This window comes from Verruconis gallopava, assembly GCF_000836295.1.
Source record: "Verruconis gallopava strain CBS 43764 unplaced genomic scaffold supercont1.40, whole genome shotgun sequence".
Taxonomy (NCBI): domain Eukaryota; kingdom Fungi; phylum Ascomycota; class Dothideomycetes; order Venturiales; family Sympoventuriaceae; genus Verruconis; species Verruconis gallopava.
In genome coordinates this window covers 193,767-219,074 of record NW_015622176.1, presented here as the reverse complement: position 1 = coordinate 219,074, position 25,308 = coordinate 193,767, and the positions used below count along the sequence as shown (strand labels likewise).

Below are 25,308 nucleotides of genomic sequence, written 5' to 3'. Positions count from 1 at the left end.
CCTAACCCTAACCCTAACCCTAACCCTAACCCTAACCCTAACCCTAACCCTAACCCTAACCCTAACCCTAACCCTAACCCTAACCCTAACCCTAACCCTCCTCAAACAGACCGTAAGTTCCTAGCATTTGATAAGCGGTTGAATTGAGGCGATCCTTAACTCCAGCCTTTGTATCTTGCTCCCATAATTGCTTAGCCTGAGAGAAAAATGATGATATCGGGATATTCTTGCTTTTCCATTCTCCTTTAGGGTCGATATCCCGTAATAGGGCCAACAGCTCATTGTTGCTTACGGTATAGTCTGCAAAGTATGCTGCCCGATTGGAAAATTTCTGAGGCTCACGGAGGATGGCCACGACAGCTCTTCCGCTCATATCAATCGCAGACATGCTTACTTTTTGATCACCGCTTCCAAATATGATGACCTCTTTTGTATCTTTGTCAACCCAGAAGACCTTTTTCAGTATTCCTACAATTTCAACGTCAGGAACGTTACAATTGGTGCTTGGTCACTTACCCCAGTCAAAGAAAGGTCCTGTAATGACCGCAGTCCATTGAATCGCACCAGTGGCGGCATAGACCTCAAGCACGCGCTGTGCGTTCAATTTTGGTTCAAAAATCATCAGTTCGTCCGCATTCTCATTGAATGTGTCTGTGCTGAAGTCAGGTGTGATCAAGTGAATGACTTTCGCGGCAATCGCAGCCTGAACAATCGTATCTTGATGCACTGCAACAGTCGGATTGAATGTTTCCACTATGGCATCGTGACCACGGAAAGCCCTTTCCAGCGACTCCTGGCTATTGTAGTCGATCACGGTTGTGCGTACACTGGCGGGCAGACTGGTGCTTCGGCTTGATCCATCTCTAACCCCAACGGTGACGCGAAAATGGTCTCGCAGCAATGCGTTCACAACTTCCCGACCAACATCGCCAGATGCCTAAACCAATAAGTATATGCAAGACGTGTTGTGAAGACTACTCACTCCGAGTACAATGACGCCTTGAATACTTCGCGTCATGATCAATGATCCAGTCCTTGTTGCTCTTTTGAAGTGCAGGTCTTGTGCGCATTATATACTCTTTGATGCTCGGACAAACTTGACGCAATCGCGTCTAAGGTCGCGTTCAAATGGAAGCACCATGCCGTGTCCCTGTGATGGTGTGCGACCTCCGGGTTCAGTAACAGGGTTCGGACAGGGTTCGGCGAGATTGGTCCGTTGCAGGGATCGGTCACAGAGGTCGGTAGTAGGCCTCGGTGGGCCTAGACGATCGCTGATCTTGACCGCTGAGCGCGGCCATGTCACGCATTTTACAAAAGCTGCCTGGAGTAGGGGCCATATGATTATGATTATAGTATCAGCTTACTGAGTATGATAAGCGTTAACCTGAATTCGAGTTTGATATTGACGATCAATCTCAGCTTCGTGCATTTAACTTACGAGCGATCTTCCATCGTACGGACTGCCTAAGCAGAAATGACTTGAAGACATGCGTTTGAACGTTTTTTTTCTCCCGTTCTAGCACAGCGGTTGCCTGACGCACCATCTCAACAGACCATGGTGCCGAATCGCCATGACGAGCTGTTGAAACTACGTCGACTCGTTCGACATGTTCTTGAACCATCTCAAGTAGAATTTGACAGATGACGTCAATGCCGGGTAGGCTGCAGCAATTGTTATGCAAATAGAGAAATGTACTATAACACTTAGAAAAGTCACTGGATAGGGTGCACGCATACCTGACACTTATTGCGACAGCCTCGCAGCAAGACCCAAGTTCATTTACCTCTTGACTGAGGGGACCTTGTAGGAAGTATACTATTTGTAGTCCATACCCCTGATATTGTTCTTTTTTGGCGGGAATGTCCATGGAATGTAGGACACGGTCTAGTAGCAAAGTCGCCCGGATCTGTTGTGCGAATGAGTCATTTTCATCTGGAACTTCCGGCAATGTATCGGAGATGAGAAACTGGAGGCCTAACTTGAGACTGATTATCCTGTCAAGTTTGTTATGCGAGTTTCTCAGGTAGTAGCTGTTAACTTGCCTTTCCAAGAGTGCAACCGTCCAGCACGCCTTGAATTCTTCAGATTGAGCGGCCCCTTGGAGACTGTAAGGGTAAATCCCCAAGGACTTCATCATATTTTTGCAGGCGGTGATGGTCAAATATGCTGTTCCAGGCTGTGCTTGTCCATATTCATAAGTAGCAATGAGAATTCCAGCTTTTATTAGCTCAATGGAGATAGGCTGCACACGCTGGCAATTCCTGAAATGTGCTTGGGTGGCAGGGTAGAGGATATCTTCAGCAGTTTTCATTGGTGCGACTAAGGTGCAGATACCGAGTATGAGCGCTTGTATGTTTGGGCAATCTTTGTCAAGCTGAGCCAAATGCTGCTGAATCGATGTGCTGTCAAGAATTGGAAGCCAACGGTGACAGGATTTCAAGTAGCTTTGGACGACATTGGTAATGGAGCTCGATTCTTGCTGCATCCAGCGATGGATGTCAATATCTACGTTATCATCTCTGCACCGCAGCACTTCCGTGAACCTCCAATTCGGTCCGGTGGATTCAACTTGCCATGTCGTTTCTTTCTCATAGTTGCATCTGAGTAAGAGCCTATCAATCATGAGAAGTTGATCGCTCGGAACGGATGCGGACTGACCGAGCACAACGCAAGCAAGTCGGCTGCGTTTTATCGCATTTTTGTTTACGTGCTCTGCAGGAAAAACAAGGTCTTAACGATACCATCATAGGAGTCATACGTGAAGTCATGCGTAGAGTCATGTGTGGAGTTACCTGTGCAACGAAGCGCTTCGGTGCTGAAGCATGCAAAATCACAACTCCGCAGAAATACGCGTATCGATCTCGGCGTTTCCCGGAGTCGTTCGAGCTTGCCCTGTTGCTCCCGAGCCTGAGCCATTGCATCAGTGCATTCTACCCGTGGGGTATACGTGAGGGAAAGGGAGTTGGCATGTAATCAGGGAAAGTTCGTCAGCAGCCGCAAGTAGAATCTGGTACTTGTACCCTGCTGTAAAGAGAACGCTTTCCGCCCAGCTTCAATTAGGAGTTCGATTTCACTTTCAAAATTACGAAAATAGTGCACCTAGCAACTGAGATTAACGCCTAAGTTTCAGGAATCACTGGGCATCCAGTAGGATGCACGTGAAGTACCGCTCTAAGCTTGGTACATCCTCTATCTCACCACAAAATGCCACGTACTGGTCAGGCCGCACAACGACAACCGCTCCCCTCTCTTGATCTACACCGTAGTTTTTGTATGCCTGACCATGTCCATGATGATATGTTTCATCGTCAACAAAGATTTTGTTATAGTCCCAACCTATCTCTTCATCGAAAGGTCGTAACAGGGAAGGAAAATCTAAGAGTTCCGTGTCCATTCGTGGGCCCGAATGCAGAGTTAGGATTTCAATAACTGAATCAATCTTTCCTGCTCGTGGTGTAACGCGTTTCAAGAACGAGTTTTCATTCCCAAGTGCATCACAAAACGCTTCGATACGCTTCATTTGGCTTGGATTCTTGATGTTACCAGCGAAAAGAATGATTCGAAAGCGTCCGTCACTTTTCATCCAGTTCAGGAATCTCCAAACAGAAGCGTCAGCTTGTCGGACGATCTGTAAGCTTGGGAATCGCATGCCGACTTCAATCTTGTTCGTCACATCCTTAGTCCAGGCAACGCCCTTTTGCTTTTCCTTCTCTTTCATGACAAGCACGCTTTGGTCGTAGTTTACAGTGAACCCACCATAGAAGGCCGCAGATAGCATTCCTAATCTGGTAGGATCAATTTTTTCGATGTTCTGATTGGACACGTGTTTTCCCGTAACTGGATCTCCGACAAGACGGTCGAAAATGATCAGGTCGTGAGCTACTTGCCGCCTCTCACTCTCATAGGTTGATAAAATACTTCTGTCAGCCACGTTCTTCACACACAACCCTATTTTCCACCCCAAGTTGTAAGTATCTTGAATGCTCAGATTCATCCCTTGACCTCCACGAGGGGAGTGAGTATGCACCGCATCTCCTGCAAGGAAAACGCGATTAGACTTCTGATACGACGTGCCAATCCGTCGTCCTACTCGGTAGGCGGTAAACCATTCACAGTGTTTGTATGACAGGGTGTACGGAAACAAAATCTTTCGTGCCGCTTCCACAATGGCTGCCGGAGTAACACTGGAATGGTCTATCCGTCCTCGATCGTCGAGTTCAACTTCCTCCAGCTGGACGTAAAATCGAACTATCCTCCTTTCTCGAGGAATAGTATACATAAGCCCGTGCTCAGCAGAATGAATGCTTGTGGGCTTTCGGATATCGGCTGTACCAAGCTCATTAGCCTTTGCACACGGGACAACTCTGAAGACTTACGGAAATCTGAGATGGGTATGATATCAACGACACCAAAAATGTAGTCTGTGCTATCACCCTCCAAGACAGAACTGATTTGCTGTCTTGTCCAGCTATGGGCACCGTCACAACCGATAACGTACTTGGCTTTCACGATCTCGACCACGTCTCCATTTTCTTCGCTTTTTGCAATTATTTCTTCCGTGTCATCATTACTATGGTTGCTTTGAGATAGAGCGTTGTGAATGGTGCCTGTGGTCGGTTGTGACTCTCTTGGGTTCGTGGCGGTGAGATGTCTGAGCCGAACTGTGACCGGGTACGCAGTCACATCTTCGGCTTTCGATTCATCGATTTCCAGACTTACTGGGATGACGGCCCTTTCAATTTCAATGTTGGAGAACTTTTTGATGTTGTCCAAGTAAAATTGTTCGATTCTTCCTTGCATTAGGGTGCGGACTTTGTATTCAGAGATTCCAGACATGTCGAACGGGCCGCCGCCCATTCTCTTAACGCCACCATTGCCATCTGGAACCTATGAAGCAAGGTCAGTAATTTTCTCCAACCGCTGAAGCACACAGAAGAGTACAGTAGCATACCCAAATGAATGTCTCAACGCATGGGTTACCCTCTTTCACTAGTCGGTCCGCAAACCCAAAGCTGTCAAACACTTCCTGGGTGCGTGCTTGTACTCCATCTGCTTGACCAATGCTGATTTTATCGCTCCGCTTATCCACAATTCGAGCCTTAATACCAAGGTGCGCCATCCATGTAGCTGCTGTGAGGCCAGCAGGACCTGCACCGATGATCAAACTGCACCGGAAAGTCAGAGTTGAACCTAACCCACGGCATAAAACCTTACACATCAATACTGCTCCGTGGCGCACTGGGGCTCTCCATCTCGTTGAAATTTCCAGGGGACTACTTTTCTGATTTTTTCTTGGTCGTAGCAAAGTCAGATCATGAGAACAAAACCTTTTATAGAGTTCCTGATGCTATCTTGTACTGTCTGGTCAAGGCAGGACGTTTTTGATGACTGACCATCAAGTCCATCAACTCTGATATGATAGAATAAGCACTAATGTACTCTACGGTGTTATTATTGCATCTCCATGTTTCGTTCTATACTATACATAGACAAAACCTTGTAGCGTGGAGGAGCCTGCTTACTGGGGCATGTCGCCGGGCTATCATGGAATGGAGTCATACATGCTTCTGATGCGAGATCCAGGGTTTAACTTTTATGTTCTAACCAGTTCAAATATAGTGTTCTGCTAGTTCTACTGAGAGTGGAAGTTGTTCGAACCAGAATCTGGGTAGGGTACCGCGTAATCATATGACGGGGTAATGCGGGCGCGTAAATCACCCCCCCTGGGGGAACACCGTCTTTAAAGCACTATGTGCAGAAGCTGAGGATATTTAAAGATATTTAGACATTGGCCAAGGTCATTGTGGGACAAAAGTGCGAAAAGTGTCTCAAGCAATATGTAGTTTCATTCGCTTTTTTGCGACACGTGTTGAGTTTTTCTGTTATGCTTGCAAATAAAGCTTGTCTACTCCTCGTTGACTACAAAATAAGCTGCTTTCTTTGGTCCCATATTGTCAAATGCATGGTCAAAGGCCTCTTCCCACTTCGTGAGGGGGAAGCTTCCTGTTGCTTGAAATCCTGCTCGGCTACCAAGGGGAAGCATGCCTGTCTCCACGAGTTTGATGAGCTCATCAGTCTGCTTTCGAGTGTACATGAATGTTCCATGAAGACTCAAGCTTTTAAATACGAATGTGAGATACGGAATCTCCACGTCGCCGCGCATCCCACCCATGAAGCTGACTCGGCCCCTCGGTCGGAGTACAGCGAAGCCAGCCTTCAGATAAGATGGAGTTGAGGTGAGCTTAGGCGAAATGTCGAAATAAATATCAATGGGGCCATGTGCATGCAGGGCTGCCGTTTCCGCATCCACATCTCCAGTCACAGGAACGATCTTGACACGATTGTTGTCGGTACCCTCGAGTATCTCCCTCAGCTTTTCTGTGTTTCGACCCATTGCAATCACCTTTCCTGCACCCATCGCCAAGGCAACGAATACAGCCGCGCTGCCGAAATTTCCTGTTGCCGGAGCGACAACCACGGTCTCTCCAGGGCGAATTCTAACGTCACTCAGGCCGCCATATGCGACCATCAAAGTACTGATATAACCAAGATCAATTACTTTGTAACCAAGGTCTTTGATCAAAACTTTTTCGTTCAGCACATGAACATTCTCTGCTGGGACCTTGACGAGTTCTGCCCATGTACCATTTCTCCATTCCCCCTTCATCAAGGCTTCGCTCTCAGGAACAAGTCCCATGTGAATTCCTTGTAGAAGAGGCATCGCAAGTGTGTTATCTCTTGGTCTTATCACACCACTGGCGTAAACCAGCATCCCTGGTTTCAGATAGGGCGTATCCTGAGGAACAGCAGCAATGCGACATATCGCATTCGTTCCTGGAATCAATGGCAGGGGATAAGAGTATCCTCTGGGGTTTCCATTGCTGAAGACTTCTTTTGCGTAGGACACAATGTTAGAATACAATGGTCGGAGGATGACAGATCCTGCTGTCGGTAGTGGTGTCGGGAGTTGCACGACTTTTGCGGGCTCGGTGGGGGAAGAGAACTGCAAGCCCTCGAATGTAGGAGGCAAGTTGTGCTTCGCGTACTCTGCCATGGGTTTCTTAGAATAGTATCCTCTTGTTACAGGATTATTAGCAGGTTACTGTGTATTCGAGTTCGTAGCTTGCGTAGGTCTTGGGCTCGATTGAAGTTGATCTGGTAATGAAACTGCCTGTCCATTCTTTCGATGATTTGCGTTGTCCATTTATACCCAGCGCCAGATGCGAAGGCTTTTGCCCGAAGAACACACGTAGATTAATATCCGTGACAATGCGCACTGTCTAGACTCATTCGTCTTTGGAAGCTGCCTCTGCTTTGTGGAAAGTATCCTTCTGGCAAGTGTCATTGAAGGAATGAGCTACACCACGTTTGCTTCCTAGGCTTGATGCAGCTTTAGTCAGCGACATAGTGAGTTACCTATCGGTTTATCAGTTCAACGGATCAACTTCTGATTAACACACTCCCTTTGTGGCATTGACAAGACCCCAAAGGGGTAAAACTGGGGGTGTGATCGGGCTTTTGCGGCCGGACCTAACACGGACTTTACATGTCAAAATCAGTCTCTGAATCGACGTCATTTTCTTCTTCTTTCATGCCTTAGCAGCCGTTGTGATCCATCGCGTAACCATCACGATACTAATTCGCCTAGTGTTCTAGCAGATACCGATTGATGTGGATCATGTTCCTAGCGGGTTGTATCGTTCACATTGCTGACCTTAATCTAAGGTACCGTACGTACTAGTGCTAGCCAGCAAGGATAGCATTCACAATGGTATCCTGGTTGAAATTTCCACCACATATCACAATAACGTTGGTCTGGCCGGTTAAACTTGAGGCAACCTTATTGAAGCCAGCCACCGCAAGAGCAGCGGAACCTTCAACCATCAAATTCTCCGACAGTGCAAGTTCTCTCAAGGCGCTCCTAATCTCTTCCTCGTCGCATTCGAGAACTTGATCGACCACAGTCATCGCCAATGGCAGCGTTATTGTATCTGTGTCAATCCCTCCCGCTATCGCATCGGCCAATGTGCTTAGTTGCTGGGATTCGACTACATGGCCTGCAGCTATGGACTCTGCAAGGGCTTTAGAATTCGTTGCGGCAACCCCGAAAATTCTTGTCCGCGGACTGAAGGCTTTCATGACTGCCCCGACGCCACTGATCAAGCCACCACCACCCATGGAAACGAATACATTGTCGATGTGGTCGCATTGTTCCAACATTTCGAGAGCCAAAGTTCCCTGTCCAGCAACGATATCCGGATCGTTGTAAGGCGACACATATGTATAGTTCTCAAATTTTGCGAGATGTTGCGCATGCTGCTCTGCTAGGCCTGTTTCACTGCCATGTAAGACCACATCAATTCCATATGATCGGATCTTGCTCAACTTCTCAGGCACAACTGTTTCAGGCAGTACAATTGTCAACGACTTTGAGAGAGCCTGTGCTGCATGCGCGGCGCCAATTCCATGGTTTCCTGATGATGCTGTGATCAATCGTTCGCTAGAAGGTTGGATGGACAATTTGGACATCGCGCCTCTGATTTTGAAGGATCCCGTTGTTTGGAAATTCTCAGTCTTGAAAAGGACTTCAGTGCTGTTAGCCTTCCCAATAATCCGTGATGGGATCAGTGGAGTCAGGTATATGTAGCTGCGAATGCGTGATCTAGCCCGTACTGCTCGAGCTACCATTTCGAGATATGAGTCTGGCATGTTTTTGATAGTATTAGTCGCTCAACTTGTCCGTTGAGGCGAAGGAGGTATGTGCAACACAGATCAATTGTAGGGAAACGTAGTTAAGATTTTAAATAAACTGGTGTGATGCTGCTTCGCTACGTTGTAAGTCAGATAAAATGCAAAGAGAAAATCAGAGCATTAGAACTTCAGCCAAGATGTCAAGCTTTGCTGCTTTTTCACTTTCCCTTTTGTCCTCGGTCCTTATCGTATCCTTGTGCCGCCTTTGCGGGAAGCTCAAGCACCAAATGTGGTTTAGGTCAAACGTTCACATCCGCTGACGCATTCTGACATTCTCTAATCTCAATCCTTCCTCTTTACAAGTAAGGTAGCGCCTCCAGTTCACACCAATCCCACAGCTGTTTAGCCTGTCCTGTGCCTCCGTTAGCCTCGTCCGCAGCTGCCTTTTGCACATCCGGGCGATAGCTGAGCACTCTGCCCCACGGCCCTATATAGGCTCCGTTCTGAGCTTCGCCTAGCTCAGTTGAACATGCCGCGTACAGCTCCGTGTAGGCACCATACAGGGGTGGATGGAACATTGTGCGGTCAAGAAGCCACCTTGCCCATCGAGGGAGGTGGCGCTGCAGGTCGGAGCTGAATGTCTTGTCAACGAAACATGCGTGTTGAGTTATTTGTGCAGCTCACCTTAAGTTGCCGGGATTCCACGACAAGGAGATAACTTTCGATTCTGCAACAGGATTGCGTCTGGCAAACTCGGCTGCAAGAAGGGTATTGGCCGCCTTGGACTGACCATAGTTGACATGCTGGTTTTTGAAGGTGGTTGGATGTCCTGTTGTTGCATCGAAGACGACGCCTCCAGGTTTTGGCGCCGTAAGATCCACGGCTAATGAAGATGCCCATGTGACTCGCACTGTTCCGGCTGCAGCAGTTGATGCAGTTTCTATGAGCAAGGGGGTGAGTAGTTTGGTAAAAGCCCAAGGCGCAAGCACGTTGGTGCCTAGTTGGAGCTCGAAGTTCTGGATTGTTTTAGAGCCATTCGGTGGCACCATGATGCCAGCATTATTTGTGAGCGTGTCAAGTCGTTGTTCCAACGAGAGAAACTCCTGAGCTGCAGGTTTTACCGACTGCATATCTGCTAGGTCGAGATGTAAGAATCCGAGTTTGCCTTTTGAACTCGGAAACGCATTTCTGATCGATTCAATTGCCTTTTCCCCCTTTTCCTTTGAGCGACCCGCAATATACACCGTGCCATTGTGTTGATAGAGGATCTTGACCAGCTCCAGACCACAACCTCCGTAGCCGCCAGTCACTATGTGAACCCTTCCTGCCCTTGGTGAGTACATGCCCTTCCAGCCATCAAGTGTCAACTCACCTGTCTGATCCTGCAGGTTGCGCTCCGTAAGAGTTGGGGATGGGAGATTGAAGCATTGACTGAATGTGTTACCCATAACGAATTAGACAACAACAGCCGTGAAGCTGTCTAGCATTTAAAGTGACTGATACGAGGGGTGCTCGAGGATGTGTTTTTGTCTCTATTGAGAAGGAATGTAGGTCATGATAGACTCAGGCAGTTCCAACAGAGGAGTTAAGGGTTGAGAAATGGGTAGTCGAAGAGGAAGAAATCTGAAAAAAAGGAGCGACTATATATATTTTGAGGATTCAGCAAGTTTTCCCGTCTGGTCAGCAAGAGTATGAAAAGGGTTAGAGAGATGTGCGTAATTTTAGGAACCTTTCCACATAACCTTGCTACACTATCGTTCCAGGATACAAGTTCTCCGTGTGGCGCGGACATATTTTAACGGCTGAATGGACATGACTCCTTGTTCCGCTTGTTATGTGGATGATTTGGGACTACGGGGCATGCGCGTGCTTTTGTAGGTTGTATATTCTAATTGTGAAGGTTCTAGACTAAATTCCATTACAAAATACCCAATGCGACACCGTGACGAGAACTTAGAAGTATTGAGAATGTCTGCGAGCAAGAGATTGGACAGATCCATTGATGATCTCGATGACTTTGTCGGTAGTATTGGAAAAATTCAACAGCCTTCCGAGCTTGCCTTGAGAAATAGGTCTACAGGAAGCCCCGTGTCTCCAATGATCTGGAATTTTCCACTAAATGGTATGTCAGTCACACGATACGAAGTTCCAAGAGCTTCACCTTACCCGAGACTCGTGGCTCCATTGTTGCAGACATCAAGAATATTCTGGACCGCAAATGCAAGGTCGCTTTGCGAAATGTGGGTATTGTCGAACAAGAAGCCGTTCTCCAAGCAAGCAGTGGCGCTGCCGAATGAGAAGCGATTGCTAGATTGTGCTGTCGAGAGTAGTGGAAAGTCAAGAGGAGGATTGAAATTGTTCGAGAGTATATTGTTTTGCAATGTACGGCCGTCCGCAACGGAGAACGATGGAGCTTGGGAAAATTTGGGGTTGCAATCCGCTCCGAGGCCTGCTTTGCACAGCCCGTAGGTGAGAAATATGAAATTGATGAACTTGGATGAGTACATGATAGCTTAGGTTATAATCAATTGTGCAGTGGATTTGAGCCATGGGAGATGCATATTTATACTCTCAATTACTCCAGTGACCGGATTATGCGTAAGAATTCTTACATTCTGATGCAATATTTTACGCCCTATGGTGAGACAGAAGTCAGCCAACACAGCCTCAGAACAGACTAGTTCTCAATAACTTTAGCCGTATGCGACATGATCACGGGCCAAAAAAGGTGATAGTATCTAATAATAAATATAGGCCATCATCAAGCAAAAGAGATTGGCAGAACTGCTCCAGCCTACACTGGGACTTCTGCAAGCGAATGACAGGATTTCGAAGCGTCATGTCCACAGCAAGCTGGCACCGAAGAAGTTTGTATTGTAAGACCATCCGAACAGATTAAAGATTTATCGATATAGAAACAAATGGAAAGCGTACAAAAGAGCTCTTAAAAGTTGCAGTTAACAGACCAAGCACATCATCCAAAACCTTTCCGCAACTGCAGTGCGATCGGAGACTAGCCAAGCGATCTGAGTGCACATCTCTTGGATATCCCGAAAACCAGTAGTCAGAGAGTGGGGGACAAGGCGCTGCATCAAACGGGCATAAAAAGCTTGGTCTTCGTAGGTACTGACCGTTGATCCAACCACTAGCAGCAGCCATACCACGATCTCCATCCCTGTTTCGGTGAGTGCGATGCTAATCAAGAACTCAAGGAGTTGTTCCGAAGACATGAACATCTGAATCTGATTATGCCAAGTTTTCATGGTTGGTGACGTCTTTGGTACATTGCGAGTGAAAGACCAAATGAATAACTGCATCGTCAATCGCAAGCACTCTTCAAAGTCATCTTGTGAAGTTCGCAGATCGTCATCGATATTGCGATGTTTCCCCACATAAACCAGCCTCAGACCAAGTCTTAGCGATTCATATGCAAGGTTCTGAACTGGCTGGGGAGTTTCCCCCTCCTTTGTCTGCGTCGCAGTGCAGAGTGCATTCAGAGCGCGAAGTGCATCAAGAATTGGCAAAGAGATTAAAGTTGATAATTGGTCGTTAAACAAAACAGAGCTCTCTTCAATACGAAAACCTAAAGACTTGACATCTGCGTATGCACTATTCGTCATGGGACCCAGAGGATACTGAATCGATTCAGGAACAGAGTTCCATAGCGTCATGTATGATAGAACTAAGCTACATTGAAATACTATCAGTATCATCATCGAATGTATCAAGAGATTCATACCTGCCCACACTCCCTCTCAGAGTATTGCTGGGAGACAGCTCTCCAAATCCACGACTCAGGGTGAGTAGTGTTGATAATCCATTCATATGAACGGTCGCAGCTGCAAAATCGCCATGGTTTACCTAATCTTGATTAGTAAACAAAGAATGCCATAGAACTAGCTTGCTTGGCGTTTACCTTGATCAAGGCAAGCCGACTGACCGACCGTGCTGTGTTTCTTATCTCATCTTCGGTCATGTGATTAGGTTTTTGACGGATTGATTCAAACTGATCGTTCAGATAGTTGATGGTCGCATTCTCGTGAATCACTGCGCGTACTATATCCTGATTCCACAAATGATAAACCATGGCAAGAAAGCTGTGACATATTCCTTGATCGAACATCGTTTCTCTAATAACATCTTCTCTAGATTGTCCTATGTTGATGTTAGTACGTCCCATATCCGATTGGTGCTTCACGAGTCCTTTCACTGACCCCACTTCCATACATCAACGTCTAATTCGTCAGTCCTTTGAGTACCATTTGGTACGGAGTTGTAAAGATACTCACATCGGTCTGCAAGTTCGATTACAGCGATTTGTGACTTGCTGAGAATATTGCTGTATGGCTGCTGCAGTATTGAAAAGCTACCTTTCGCATCCCCAAGAGACATTAATTGTTGCTCCATTCCGCATTTTCTATTTCTTCCCTTTCGCGGAACCTCGGGTCTTTTTTTCTTCTCGTCCGTAAGACTAAATTTGATCAAATTGGAGGGTATTGAAGCGCGTTTTGAGTTAATCTGTCTTGTCGTTCGCTGGCCCTCCTTGATTGAAAACCTGGTTTGAAGTGTGTTGTTTTTCTTCTGTATACTCTCCATCTCCAGCTTTTCCTGCAAGACATGGCGTCTTGCAGCACTCCGTACGATGCTTATATTAGGTGTTTTGACAAAATTAGTCGCAGAGACCACAACAAAGTGTCGCTCAACCTTGGCTTCCATCTTTTCCTGAATGTTGAGGGCGTAAAGAATCTACGTTATAGACGTAAACAAAGAGCCTATATCTTGACATATTACGCTAGTAGTTGCGATTCACGAAGCATTACAAACTCTAATATACCGTGAATTTTGACCGCGCAATGTCGCGCTATTAGTCGCTTTGCTATAAGCTCGAAACCAATATTCGCTATAATTATCCGAAGGTGGGTTAGGTCAACTGGATCTTTGCTTCCGGTGAGAATGAAATTCAATTACAGAAGTCTCCTGTTGGATGACTGTTGCGATGTTGTACGACCTTGGGTGGACCTGAAAAATTAGCCTTCAGCTTAGTCAGAGCTGCCACTCTAGTTAACTAACCGTATTTGTTGCGTGTTGACTTCCGGTACTGGCGAAAGCAATCGAGTCATGAAACGGCACAGCCCTACAAGGCGGGAGCAACGCTAACTAACCGTATTTGTTGCGTGTTGACTCCCGGTACTGGCGGAAGCTATCGAGTCATGGAACGGCACAGCCCTACAAGGTCGAAGCAATGAGACGAACGGAGTACACGAGAAAAATTGGCTCATCTGGGCTATCGTCTCAACACCTACAGGAGCCCCATCCTCGACTTCTTCGATCTCTTCCATCATGTCTGGCATCGATTTGAGATTCTTTCCGCTTGCATGACACATGTGCACGAAAATCTATTCTGGCTCAAAATGCTTCGTCACCATTTGCAATACTCGCAGCGACAACGTCCAAGAAATCGCATATCTGGTCAGAAGTGATCCCTTAGTCTGGCAACTGGAACGATGGGCAATGACAGCATGTCGCGTCGCACTTGCATTCACAATCATCCCGGACGTGGGCGCAGTGCAATCGCTGTTCGATTTTCACCTCTGTTTTCGTGTCACCTTCAGCTCGGGTGTGCACTCTGAGCACCATTCGAAGTAACATTCTCGTTTCAATTGACGTCTAGTTCGCAGTAGGGATGGACTGTGTAAGCGCGTCTTTCTTGGTTGAAGAGCAAGCGGCATATTCTGCAGATTGCGCCATAAGCAATAATGAGCTGCTAACACTGCTGGGTGATGTAGACCCCCATGGAGGATGGAAAAGCAAGAATATAACGGTATCATCTTCCCTTTCCCAAGCGAAGGAATTGTGGGATCAAGATACAGGCTGGAGTACAAAATTGACCTAATTCACCCGCTTACCAGATAGGAACGTATGGACTGTTTGAGGAGGAGCAAGGTAATTGGTTTGGTGCTGACTATCCACATGAAGTTAATACAGGATTTAGGCTGTCGAAAAGCAATATTTGGAGAGCTACTTCATAGGTCAGTTATAAGTGAGAAACTTCGATTACAATAGTCTACTACATACATCAAGTATTAGTTTGTTAGTATAAGTTCAAAATTATGGTTTGTCAGATATAGAAAGATTTACTATTGAGGAATGCACAATTGAGTACAATGATCGAGGTAACTCAATAATGAATAGTTGTATGAAGCCTTACGGCTGTTAATTCTTTTTGTAAATCTTTTCAGCTCCAAGAGTGTTTACCTGAAAGCACCTGGATTATAGAAAGTTGTGGTGCAGTATTCACCGGAAACTCGTTTAATTAAAGAATCTTCCGTTTAGATCTAAATCATGTGCAGGTTCGAGCGAGACAAATTTTAATATATTTTACATGATACACAAACCCAACAATGGAAACTTTCAGTAGTGAATACTTTTATTGTTTAACTATGATACCACTGAGCGCAGCTATTTAAGAAGGTTTGCTTTAATGAAAGAATTGTAATTGTCCAGGGGAGCGTCGTTCTTAATATTTTCCCATATTTTTTCTATCATGTTTACCGTCGTGTCTTTGAGTGGACCTGCTTGTAAACCTCTCAATGTTTCCTCTGCTTGTTCAAGAGTTCTCGCACCAAAGACAATTGCATCTCCATATTCGTGCTTTAGGTGGCTATGATAATTTATCCATCGATAGGCCATCTCGGCTTTTGAAATACCTTCTTGATTTGCTGCGGCGGCCCAGTCATCAAGGCTTGAGAGATATGATGGTTTCATGTACAAATCCCTATACAGCCGAGACAATATGGATTGGTCATTAGAGAAGCGGCCTGCGTCTACTCCCAAAAGAACTTCTTCTTTGGTCTTCGAGAGGAACCCACCGGCCATCGGTGAATAAGCGTAGAATGCAATCCCTAACTCTCTCAATGCAGGAAAGAGTTCACTCTCCTGGCGCCGAGCAACAGCGCTGTAGTTTCCTTGATAGACGCTGGGTAAGACGTAGTCATTTGCTTTACATACTTCAACGACTTCTCTCAGCTCGCTGAGCGTAAAGTTTGAAAGGCCAAAGCGTTTGAAAACACCCTCTTTGTGTAGTTTGTCCATGATTTCTACCCATTCAGCTGTGTTGACACTGCTATCAGGTGCATGGATGTAGAAAATATCCATTTGTTTTATCTTCAATCTTTTAAGCGATTCGTGAGCCTGGTTGTAAAGAGTTTCCGGTTTCAAAGAGTTTCCAGCGTCCATTCCGCCTTTCGCTTTCGTATCTATGGTGAAACGGGTACCAGCATTGATTTCGCCAAGTATAATCTCGCTTTGACCATATTGTTGAGCAGTGTCGATCGTATTGATGCCATATTTTAGACATAAATTCAAAACGCTCTCTATAGAATTCGTATTGGAATAGTCTCGCCCAGGTCCCAAACCAGCTGCACCAAACACAATCTTAAGGCTATTCATAGCTGTTTAGGGTGTATGCTTTAAGATAGATATACTAAAACTGTAAAGGAACAACGAGAAGGAGTATGTTATAAGAAGAATAGAGAATTACGACGGCTTATATAAATTTTTCTTAGTGATTCCATTGGATTTATTGCCATAGCTATTTCTAATCTGCTCGGCTTTAACGGGCAAGTCACGGAGGCAGTAGTATTATAAATACAGTTTCAAGATTTTACCTTGTCGTAATCGGTATGAAACCAAGATACTAAGTACACGCACTATTTACACCGGTTTAGATAATATAATCATATATACCTGGTCTTATGAGTTCCTAGTGCAGAACATTTAGTAATTTTTTATTCTCTGACTATCGATGCCGTTTGTGAAATTACATATAAACCTTTTAAAGTATCGAACAAGATCCTAAAGCAGTATTCGTAGGCTAGATGCTGACGGCCCATGTCGTTGGCCGTTTCAAATGGACCACTGATTAACTGCTTTTGCACCTTAGCGCAAAGCCCCGCAGTGGACCGCTTTAACATATAATATATACTTAACATTACACTATCGTGGAAACATTATGCCTGTATTTCGGGTCAGACCAGCGTGCGCCACAACGTCTATGTACCGCGGTACTATGCCAAGAGCTTGAAGCACTGGCCAACAAAACATCTCCTGTCCGGCGCATCCTGAACCAAGGCCTTGTAATTATCCACCATGCCTCAACGGAGACCATTCGCAAAAGTCTCAAATAATGTACGTAGAAATACTACAAGACGACAGCTTTCTCTTTCTACCGTTGGATACATAATTGGTGCACTAGACGCGGACTCATCGACCGTTGAAGTTGCAGCTGTTAAATCGCTCAACCCCAAGATGGTTCAGACCATCTATGCTCGACGCGATGAACAACCACACCAACGGTTAAAATCTCGATCAGGTGGCCCAAAGAAATGCACTGTATATACGGAACGATGCATCATTCGTTACGTATGTAAAAATCTAGAGGCTACGTGGAAAACGACCCAAGAAGAGCTGGGGTTGGATTTTCAAAACGGACATTTCAACGCATCCTCGAACTTTACCACATCAAGAGATGGCGAGCCGCAAACCGACCAGAATTAACTGAAGTACTTGCTCAAATTCGTCTGGAATAGGCACGGCGTCACCTTTCAGTGAGCGAGCAAGATTGGAGTCGAGTTATCTGGTCTGATGAGCGTTCAGTTGAAAAAGGTGCAGGTAAAGCGACAGCCTGGGTTTTTAGAACACCTAAAGAAAAATGGCACAAAAAAATGATATTAGAATGCACCAGAGGCAAGGCTACATCGTTCATGATCAATTATGGCTTCTCAGGCACCTCAGGGTGTGCCCCGATTCACATAATAGAGCGCGATAAGACTGTTAGGAATACCTTCCCAATACCGACTAGCTTCACTAATGTAAGCCACTTCGGAAGGGTTTAGCTCCCTAGAGCAGAGGAACAATGTATAACAAGAGCTTATTATGGAAGGAATATAATAAGGTAGTTATGTTTATGACTTAGAATAGTATGAGCTTTAAGAGTATGAAAAGATATTCAAACTAACTTCTAGATAAACTAGACAGTTAAATCACGAAGAAGTGTAACAACGGTAGAGACAGGATGTTTATATAGACCTTATTCTTGGTGTCCTTGTTGCCTCACTCATTCTGATCATTCTTGGCAAAATGATCAGAATGATCACTTTAACCAATCAGCAACACCCTGGTTATCAACTATTGGCTGATGCGCTCATTTTGATCATTTTCCTGAAAATGATCAAAATGATCACTCACGTGACAAATCATGTGTTACTTCGTAACAAAGACTTCGCCATGGGGTGGGTATTCATCATGGTCGTACGTGCAGGCCTTAATGATTTACTTGCAGATCAATGGGCACATTAATCATTATTACTGCAAGATAACGCACGTATACATACATCTCAGTATACAGAAGAGTGGCTCGAAGAAAACGCGGTGATGATGCTACCCCTCTTCTGGGACACGCAGGCTGTCCGCCTCAGGCCTTTGTGTCGATATCCTCACAGGCTATAAGGCAACTCTAAATAAGAGTAGAGAAGAAAAATAGAACTGCTGTACTGGCGCTGTAATATGAGAAAAAGCGCAGTATATCTTATACTTTTCCCTATAAGGTTTCTTAATATGGAGTTACCATTACTAATTCTAGGGCTAGAGTCCTTAAGGAGGGGAAGGCAGTATAAAAGTCCTCATATCAGGTTAGGGGCTGTAGGGGTGCTAAGGCACTATACTAGGTATGGATAACCCCTTAATCTTAAGGGATATACAAAGCAGAGAGGAACTAAAATATACAGAGAGAGAGATACAGATTTTAATTAGTTTAGAAGTACCCCTTTTAGTGTAAGACTTTATTAGTCTTATTACCTTTCATGGGTCCTACCTTGTGTGGCTCCGTCTTTCGTAACGTACAAATTAACCAACAGGGTAGCTTATATCTGTCCATAACGGAGAAATGCCGTTAGGCGTATTAAGCATTGACAAGCCCGCAGCCGAGAAGTTTGTTGTTCCTGCGGGAGTTCTCCACCCTGCTTTCTAGAACTAGGCGCTGTCAGAGGTTCCCTAGTTGTCTCCACTTTGGGCTAGCTGAGGTTGGCGGTGCTTGTTACGCGGCATTCAAGGAAGCTTTATAGCAACAACAACTAATATCAGATGAGGATGTATTTTTTGATTATATGCTTTTGCATTTCTCCCAGTATAAAATTGGCATTCATGCTAGAATTTGCATTATGATGTTCACATGACATGCATCAAATTCAAACCCCTTGCTCCCTTAGGGTCCTCCACATCGCTCCGTTTCGTGGAATATTTTCTCCGTATTTCTCCACGCTCAATCAAACGCGGTGATGTAGACCAAGTCCATAATCCAAGAAATTTTCCGTCAAATTACAGATGCGAAAATCTAGCATGGGAGCCCAATAGTGGTTGGAACTACACATTTCTGAGTTGCAGCCTCTGTTGCAATAGCGCTGGGGGCAGGCAAGAAGATCAGGCTAGAGATGAGATTGTGCAATCATTCACATTTTCAGGTACCTGTATGTTAAAATGTAATAATAGAAGTGTGTGTATATAGAGTGATCATAGGTTCTAAGAAATGTGCAGTTTCAACGTTCCATTACTTCTGGGTGCCCTCGACTCAGCCCAAACACCGGAGCCAATAGAATTTTACATTGCTAAAACTTATCTTTAAGGAAGCCTCCTGATCATTATGTATCTGTCTTTGTTTATACTCTCTGCGCTGGTGCCGCTTGGTGCAACTGCGCCAAGTAGGTTCGTCAAGAAGGGACAAACTTTCTCTTCTTCGACCCCCAAACCCGCAACTTCTTTTGCAGAATGCCAGCGGAATACATGCGATGACCCATTGTTAGGATGTCCCAAGGGAACGCTATACGTGAGCCAGACTAGCTCAAAGGCGGATTTTTCTTCTATCCAGGCCGCGATTGAATCTCTCCCTAACGACAACTCAACTCAATACATCCTCATTGCTCCGGGTAACTACACAGAGCAGCTCAACGTAACGCGTCCTGGACCTTTGCGCCTTCTGGGCGTCAGTGACCGGCCATATCTGGGCAAGTCGTATAGTGACGTGAGCTCTGACACGGACCACTCGAACGGCGTGACAGTCATCTGGGCTAAGTCCAATACGGACAACACAGGTCTCAGTGTGGATAACGCTGTCACAAGTGTGCTTACGGTAGCGCCAACATACGATGCCTCCCTGACAGGCTCTGGCCCCACGGGCTTTGCTGTGCCTGAAGACACTCCTTTTGGCAATACCGATTTCCGCGCCTACAATATAGACTTCCGGAATGTGTACTCTGAGTACTCTTCTGGACCTGCACTGACAGTAGGCGTCTCGTACGCCAATGCTGGCTTCTACAGTTGCGGCTTCTACTCGTATCAAGACACCGTCTATGTTGGCAAGCTCGGCAATGCTTACTTTTACGACACCATCGTGGCTGGTCAGACTGACTTTCTCTATGGTTTTGGTACAGCCTGGATTGAGGAATCGACCTTGGCTCTCCGTGGTTGCGGTGGTGGCATTACTGCATGGAAGGGTAAGTGGGCAGAAGCAATAATATCGTCAATCATTTTATGCAATCTCTGATTGTCTTAATGATATTGGCAATTATACTGAGGCGAATCTAGGAACCAACACCACCTTTACCAACAAGTATGGTGTATATATCTCGAATTCGCATGTTATTGCCGCCAACTCCTCTATCGCACCCTCAATCAAAGGCAAGTGCGCGCTCGGTCGCCCTTGGAACGCCCAGCACCGCAGTATCTTTGTCGACACCTACCTAGATGCCAGTATTCTTCCTGCTGGTTATATTGAATGGAGCTCCACTGACCCTCGCATCAACAACTACACCTTAATGGCTGTTTATGAAGACTACGGCCCGGGTTACAACATCTCTGCCATTGAGGCTCACTCCAACATTACAACCGTTTTGAATTCTAAGACCTACGCTCCTTATAGTAGCCCTAGTAAGGTGTTCTTGACTGAGGATGGCGTTCCTGGAGACTCGAAGTGGATTGATTCAAGTGTCTTCAGGGCATGAGAAACAGGAGTTGATCCTCTCGATGATGAAAAGCAGGGTATTCCACAGGGTAGTACAGGAATTATATCTGCAGAATACACCTGTACTATAAACTGAATAGTACTTGCTGTTCTAATATCAATACCAACATAATATTTATATGATAAATTATCTTTCGCCATCAAAGTTACTTTAGAGCAATATTGTGATGCCAACGCGTTTTTAATATGCAAAACGTGGAATCCCTAGAATTAAAAGAAGATTGAATTATTATCACAGCCGTTTTTACAGCTCTACTAACCTTAAAAAGCCACAACCAGGCTAGAGTAGTTTCAGTTGTCCTAGTTGGTCTTATATCTGCTGGTCACATTGAAACCTTAGAACGCGGTTGGGCTACTCTAGAATGCAGATGGCCTCAGGCTTGTTGGCAGGATTCTAGGACTGTACTTTCGGTAGTAGAAACAGTCGCAATAGCTAATTACAACCGCGTTCTCATGAGAGGTCTGGGAAATCATCTGAGCATAAATGCGGTCGCCGTAAGTATTGTAGCAGGAATTTTATATTCAAGCATGCCAGACTTTCTTTCGGCGCTCCCTCATGTAGAGCTTAGTAACATTAAGGGTATCTGTATTTAAGTTACTAATTTTACGAGAAAATCTGGCAAAATATGCATACCCTATCAGCTTGACAATAGTTTTTTTGCTTCCTTACCCTGCGGCGTTGTTCTACTTATGTCTTTTTAATCAACTCCAAATTTAGATGACTATTGAACTAAAGATACAGCAAGAATATAGCGTGCGTCTGGTAAGAGGAACCCGAAAACTCAACATAACTGCTTTGTGGAGAAATGTATTCAAGAACTACTATCATTTTGCACTCCAAAATCTAGCTATTTAACATAGGTACATACCTCGTTATAGAATGAGAGTAATTGAATAAGAGGTCAAATTTGTGTCAACATTTGATATTAGGATAAAATGATAGTATCTGCATATTGTACAGATATGGCGAATGTAGACTGGAGTATAGGCCAGCAATCTGATTTTGTTTAACCAGATAGTGTATTCATGTTACGACAAGCGTCTTAAAGTGCTAGTTGAATACGATGAACAGTAATAAAAGACATCTAATCAGTTAATAGCAGTAGAATTGAGGACTACAGCTTCCGCTGTGGACAGTAACTACGAAGCCCGTGAAAGATTTGCCAATTTGCAATGTGCATTTCAGTTTTAATGATCAGAGAATCTTTGGATGAAGGCTTATAATGACCAAGAAGACAAATAAAGCTCCCATTGATGTCATACATGATCGAGTCAACAAGATCAGATATTCCCTCTTTTCGGTTATTTGCACCAAAAATCAAGGAGACGCAGAAATTTGATCTTGGCAATTTCATAAATGGGCTGTCCCCTCATTTGTTGCAGGGGTGAGAAAGCACAATCCCCGCCTTTATTAACTCGGCAGGGACAAAGACCTTGGTAATACAGTAATAACTCCGGTAGTTATTAAATACCAATAGTCGGACAATATATATGTACATCACAAATACTCCATTGCAATTTTTCTTCGAATTATTCAATATGACAGGAAATCAAACGGGCAAACATTTCCGAGTTCTCATTGTAGGAGGCGGTATATCAGGTCTAACCCTTGCCAATTGTCTCGAACTAGCGAACATTGACTACATACTGCTCGAAGCTCGTGATGACATAACCCCATTCGTCGGGGCGGGACTTTGCTTGAATCCCGGATCTGGTCCGCTGCTTGAACAGCTCGGAATACGTGAGCAACTATTCGCAAAAATTGCCCCTTTACAATACGTAGGGATGCACTATCCAAATGGAGACTACGTTTCCACTCCTCAAGGCGGAGTGCCGCTAAGTGATAAAAGGTACAACTGATATTGACTCTTCAAAGGAAAGCTCATAATTTAGTGCAGATCCGGGTACACCAGGGGTTTCATTGAGCGGAGTGAAATCTTGAAAGCCCTATATCATCGGTTACCAAGCCATAGCCGGAGCTCTAAAGTGCTGAAAAACAAGCGCGTTCAAAAGGTAGACCATTTCAATGACGAGGTCATAGTTCATTGTACGGATGGCTCTACGTATCGCGGCGATATTGTTGCAGGAGCGGATGGAGTACGAAGTACAGTGCGCTCAGAGATGTGGAGAGCCTCCAATGAGACAGATGGAGCGATTCCGAGGTCTGAACAAAAGCCAGCATATGCGACCTTCAGCTGTCTCTTTGGCATATCACGCTCGATGAAGGAATTTCATCCGAGATACTTTGACGTCATCCCTGACAAAGGACATTCTATAATGTGGGCTGTAGGGAATGACAAGATCTTCTGGTATGTATGCTACACATTACCAAGGCCTTTTGCACCAGGTGAAGTGAGATTTACGTCCTCGGATGCGCAAGCTTTGGCCGACAAATTAGCCGACTGTCCAATCATGCCCAATGGATCGCAAAAGTTCCGAGACCTCTGGGAGAATCGTACTGTGGCAATATATCTGCCCACGGAGATGGGGGAACATAAAACATGCGCTTGGGGTCGATTTGCATTGCTTGGAGATACAGTACACAAGCAAACTATTAGCGCTGGACAAGGAGGAAACCTATGCATGGAAAGCGCAGCTGCGCTGACGAATACTCTGCGGCAACTTTTGGATGAAAGTGGTGGTGAAAAACCATCTCTGGAGCAGATTCGAACGGCGTTGAAGCATAAGTATGAAAAGCCACGGTCGTCGCGGGTGGCCGCATATGTTGCGAAAGCGAACGGCCACACTGCACTGATTTGTAAGTACAACCTAGTCCTGAGGGTTGTACAAGAATACATCTTGCCATTCATTCAAAACGACTCTGGGGTCGGCTTTTTCAGCGAGTTGGAAGTCGGTGCGGACATGTTAGACTTCATACCCCCGCCGAAAGCTGCGGTGTCTGGCACAATGCCGTTTAACAAGAACTTCGGTGCAGGTCAAAGGGAGAGCTTATTGAGTCGCGCAAAACGCGCGTCTCCACTGTTAGCAGTCTTTCTGCTTGCAGTTGTAAAACTGGATCCATCAAACAGCAGCTATGAACTTTCGGAGATGCTAAAATCTGGCCGGATTACTTGGGACTCGGGATCTCTGCCAATATATTCATCATTTTTTGGCATTGAGCAAATAGATGGTCTGCTTCGGATCATCACCACTTTTTGTGCCAGTTGGACTATAGGCTTCGATACCAAGGCCTCATGGCAAGTTCTGACATTCTTTGCAGATTATGCAACCTTTTACACGATCTTTCTAATTGAGTCGCGTCGTTGTGCGAACTCATTGACCCTGGCTAAGTTGTAAGGAATAATCCATTTATTTTGCATGTTCGCTTTCTAACTATTGAAAACAGTGCAGTTATTTGGGGCCTGTTGTGTCAAGTATTGGGCATTGGATACTGTGGCCAGCTTTACTACTTCTTCCATTATGTCTCCTCTCAAATGGACAATTATAAGGCTCTGGACCAACGAACAACTGACCTTCAATATACTCGCACAGTATTTTTGGCTATGACAGCATTTTATGTCCCATTTTTCCTGTCACTTTCTGATGCAATTGACCCCGAGAGTCGATATTACTGGGGGTGGCTTTGGCAACCATTTCCAGTATGGGTAGCATTAATACAGTGGATTCTGGCGAAATCAGGCTTCTCAAAAAACACCTTGACCTACGACCGTATCTACGAGCCTAATCGGGATTTAAGATCAATTCGTCTCACAATGTGGGCATCTGCAGGCATATCCAGCGTAGTATGGCTATATACGCTAACGCAGACGCCGTTTTCGGCTTTGTACGAATTTACACCTTTTTGGAACACACCAGAGGGTATCTGGTCGTGTGCGAGAAATTTTATCGCTTGGGATCACGTTTTGGCTTTATTGGGCTCCTTTTTTTGGGTTGCACTATTGTTCAGAGACTTGAAATACTGGGAAAAACTTGAGGTTAGCTGGAGCAGCCTGCTCGGGCGTACGATTGCGTCCACTGTTCTTATTGGACCCGGTGCTACAATTGCTTTGGGGTGGCTCTGGCGCGAAGAACTACTTGCAAATAAGAAGGCGAAAGGGGCGCTATTAGAGGATACGTGGAAGAAGCCTTGAATCGTATGAAACGGCCGAATTGCGTTGCGCTTATTTCAAAGACGGAGCAAGGAGTTTGATACAGTCGATGTTTGCGGGTAGAAGATTCTTTAAGTCCATGTTAGTATGATTTCATGATTCAAAAATCTGCGTACAAGAGTCATCATTTGTATCTCTGCCCAAGCAACCCAAAGTCACTCAGGTTCTCACCCTGTCACTCTTGTACCCGCTCTGCTATGGACGAGCAGCCCCGTTCGATCGCTAGAAGACACAACATATGCCAGAGCTTCAAGCTTGGAAGTCTAGCTACGGTGCAGAGGTTGTTGACTTTCGGCAGTTTCATTGAAATATTCAAGACATTGTTTTTCACACTCGATACGAGAAGAATCACGCCACTTCAGAATTGAAACGAATAAAGTACAGTCTGTCGAAGTGTCAAGGGAGCTCACGATTTGCCTTACAAAATTTGCGTC

General features: G+C 45.3%; 6 protein-coding genes across 6 annotated transcripts; 1 reads left to right on the top strand and 5 right to left on the bottom strand.

Annotated features, from left to right (window-relative positions):
• Window positions 1-91: 91 nt before the first annotated feature.
• Window positions 92-1,030, bottom strand: PV09_08426 (uncharacterized protein; the record flags this gene model as incomplete). Its single annotated transcript, XM_016362318.1, has 3 exons — window positions 983-1,030; window positions 517-937; window positions 92-468 (listed from the first exon to the last, which is right to left on the bottom strand). The coding sequence occupies exons 1-3, from the start codon at window positions 1,016-1,018 to the stop codon at window positions 92-94; spliced, it is 834 nt and encodes a 277-aa protein (XP_016209953.1). The 5' UTR covers window positions 1,019-1,030.
• Window positions 1,031-1,229: 199 nt separating this feature from the next.
• Window positions 1,230-2,312, bottom strand: PV09_08425 (uncharacterized protein; the record flags this gene model as incomplete). Its single annotated transcript, XM_016362317.1, has 3 exons — window positions 1,230-1,321; window positions 1,439-1,662; window positions 1,834-2,312. 3 exons carry the CDS (start codon window positions 2,310-2,312, stop codon window positions 1,230-1,232), a joined length of 795 nt encoding a protein of 264 aa, XP_016209952.1.
• Window positions 2,313-5,906: 3,594 nt separating this feature from the next.
• PV09_08424 (uncharacterized protein) lies at window positions 5,907-7,055 on the bottom strand (the record flags this gene model as incomplete). The annotated part of the gene is made up of 1 exon (XM_016362316.1): window positions 5,907-7,055. One exon carries the CDS (start codon window positions 7,053-7,055, stop codon window positions 5,907-5,909), a length of 1,149 nt encoding a protein of 382 aa, XP_016209951.1.
• A 689-nt stretch (window positions 7,056-7,744) lies between these two features.
• On the bottom strand, window positions 7,745-8,710 carry PV09_08423 (uncharacterized protein; the record flags this gene model as incomplete). The annotated part of the gene is made up of 1 exon (XM_016362315.1): window positions 7,745-8,710. The coding sequence occupies one exon, from the start codon at window positions 8,708-8,710 to the stop codon at window positions 7,745-7,747; it is 966 nt and encodes a 321-aa protein (XP_016209950.1).
• Window positions 8,711-11,584: 2,874 nt separating this feature from the next.
• PV09_08422 (uncharacterized protein) lies at window positions 11,585-13,697 on the bottom strand. The gene is made up of 5 exons (XM_016362314.1): window positions 12,982-13,697; window positions 12,907-12,927; window positions 12,609-12,847; window positions 12,432-12,553; window positions 11,585-12,379 (listed from the first exon to the last, which is right to left on the bottom strand). Exons 1-5 carry the CDS (start codon window positions 13,406-13,408, stop codon window positions 11,650-11,652), a joined length of 1,539 nt encoding a protein of 512 aa, XP_016209949.1. The 5' UTR covers window positions 13,409-13,697; the 3' UTR covers window positions 11,585-11,649.
• A 5,691-nt stretch (window positions 13,698-19,388) lies between these two features.
• PV09_08421 (uncharacterized protein) lies at window positions 19,389-20,745 on the top strand (the record flags this gene model as incomplete). The annotated part of the gene is made up of 2 exons (XM_016362313.1): window positions 19,389-20,238; window positions 20,330-20,745. The coding sequence occupies 2 exons, from the start codon at window positions 19,389-19,391 to the stop codon at window positions 20,743-20,745; spliced, it is 1,266 nt and encodes a 421-aa protein (XP_016209948.1).
• Between the last annotated feature and the right edge of the window lie 4,563 nt (window positions 20,746-25,308).

Bases quoted from the DNA above. Each gene is read 5' to 3' on its own strand.
- PV09_08422 (XM_016362314.1), bottom strand. From the start codon at position 13,408: ATGGAAGCCAAGGTTGAGCGACACTTTGTTGTGGTCTCTGCGACTAAT. The intron at 12,554-12,608 runs GTAAACGCCAAG...AATCAAGATTAG, and splicing joins GTCGGCTTGCCTTGATCAAG to GTAAACCATGGCGATTTTGC. The intron at 12,380-12,431 runs GTATGAATCTCT...ATTTCAATGTAG, and splicing joins CTGAGAGGGAGTGTGGGCAG to CTTAGTTCTATCATACATGA.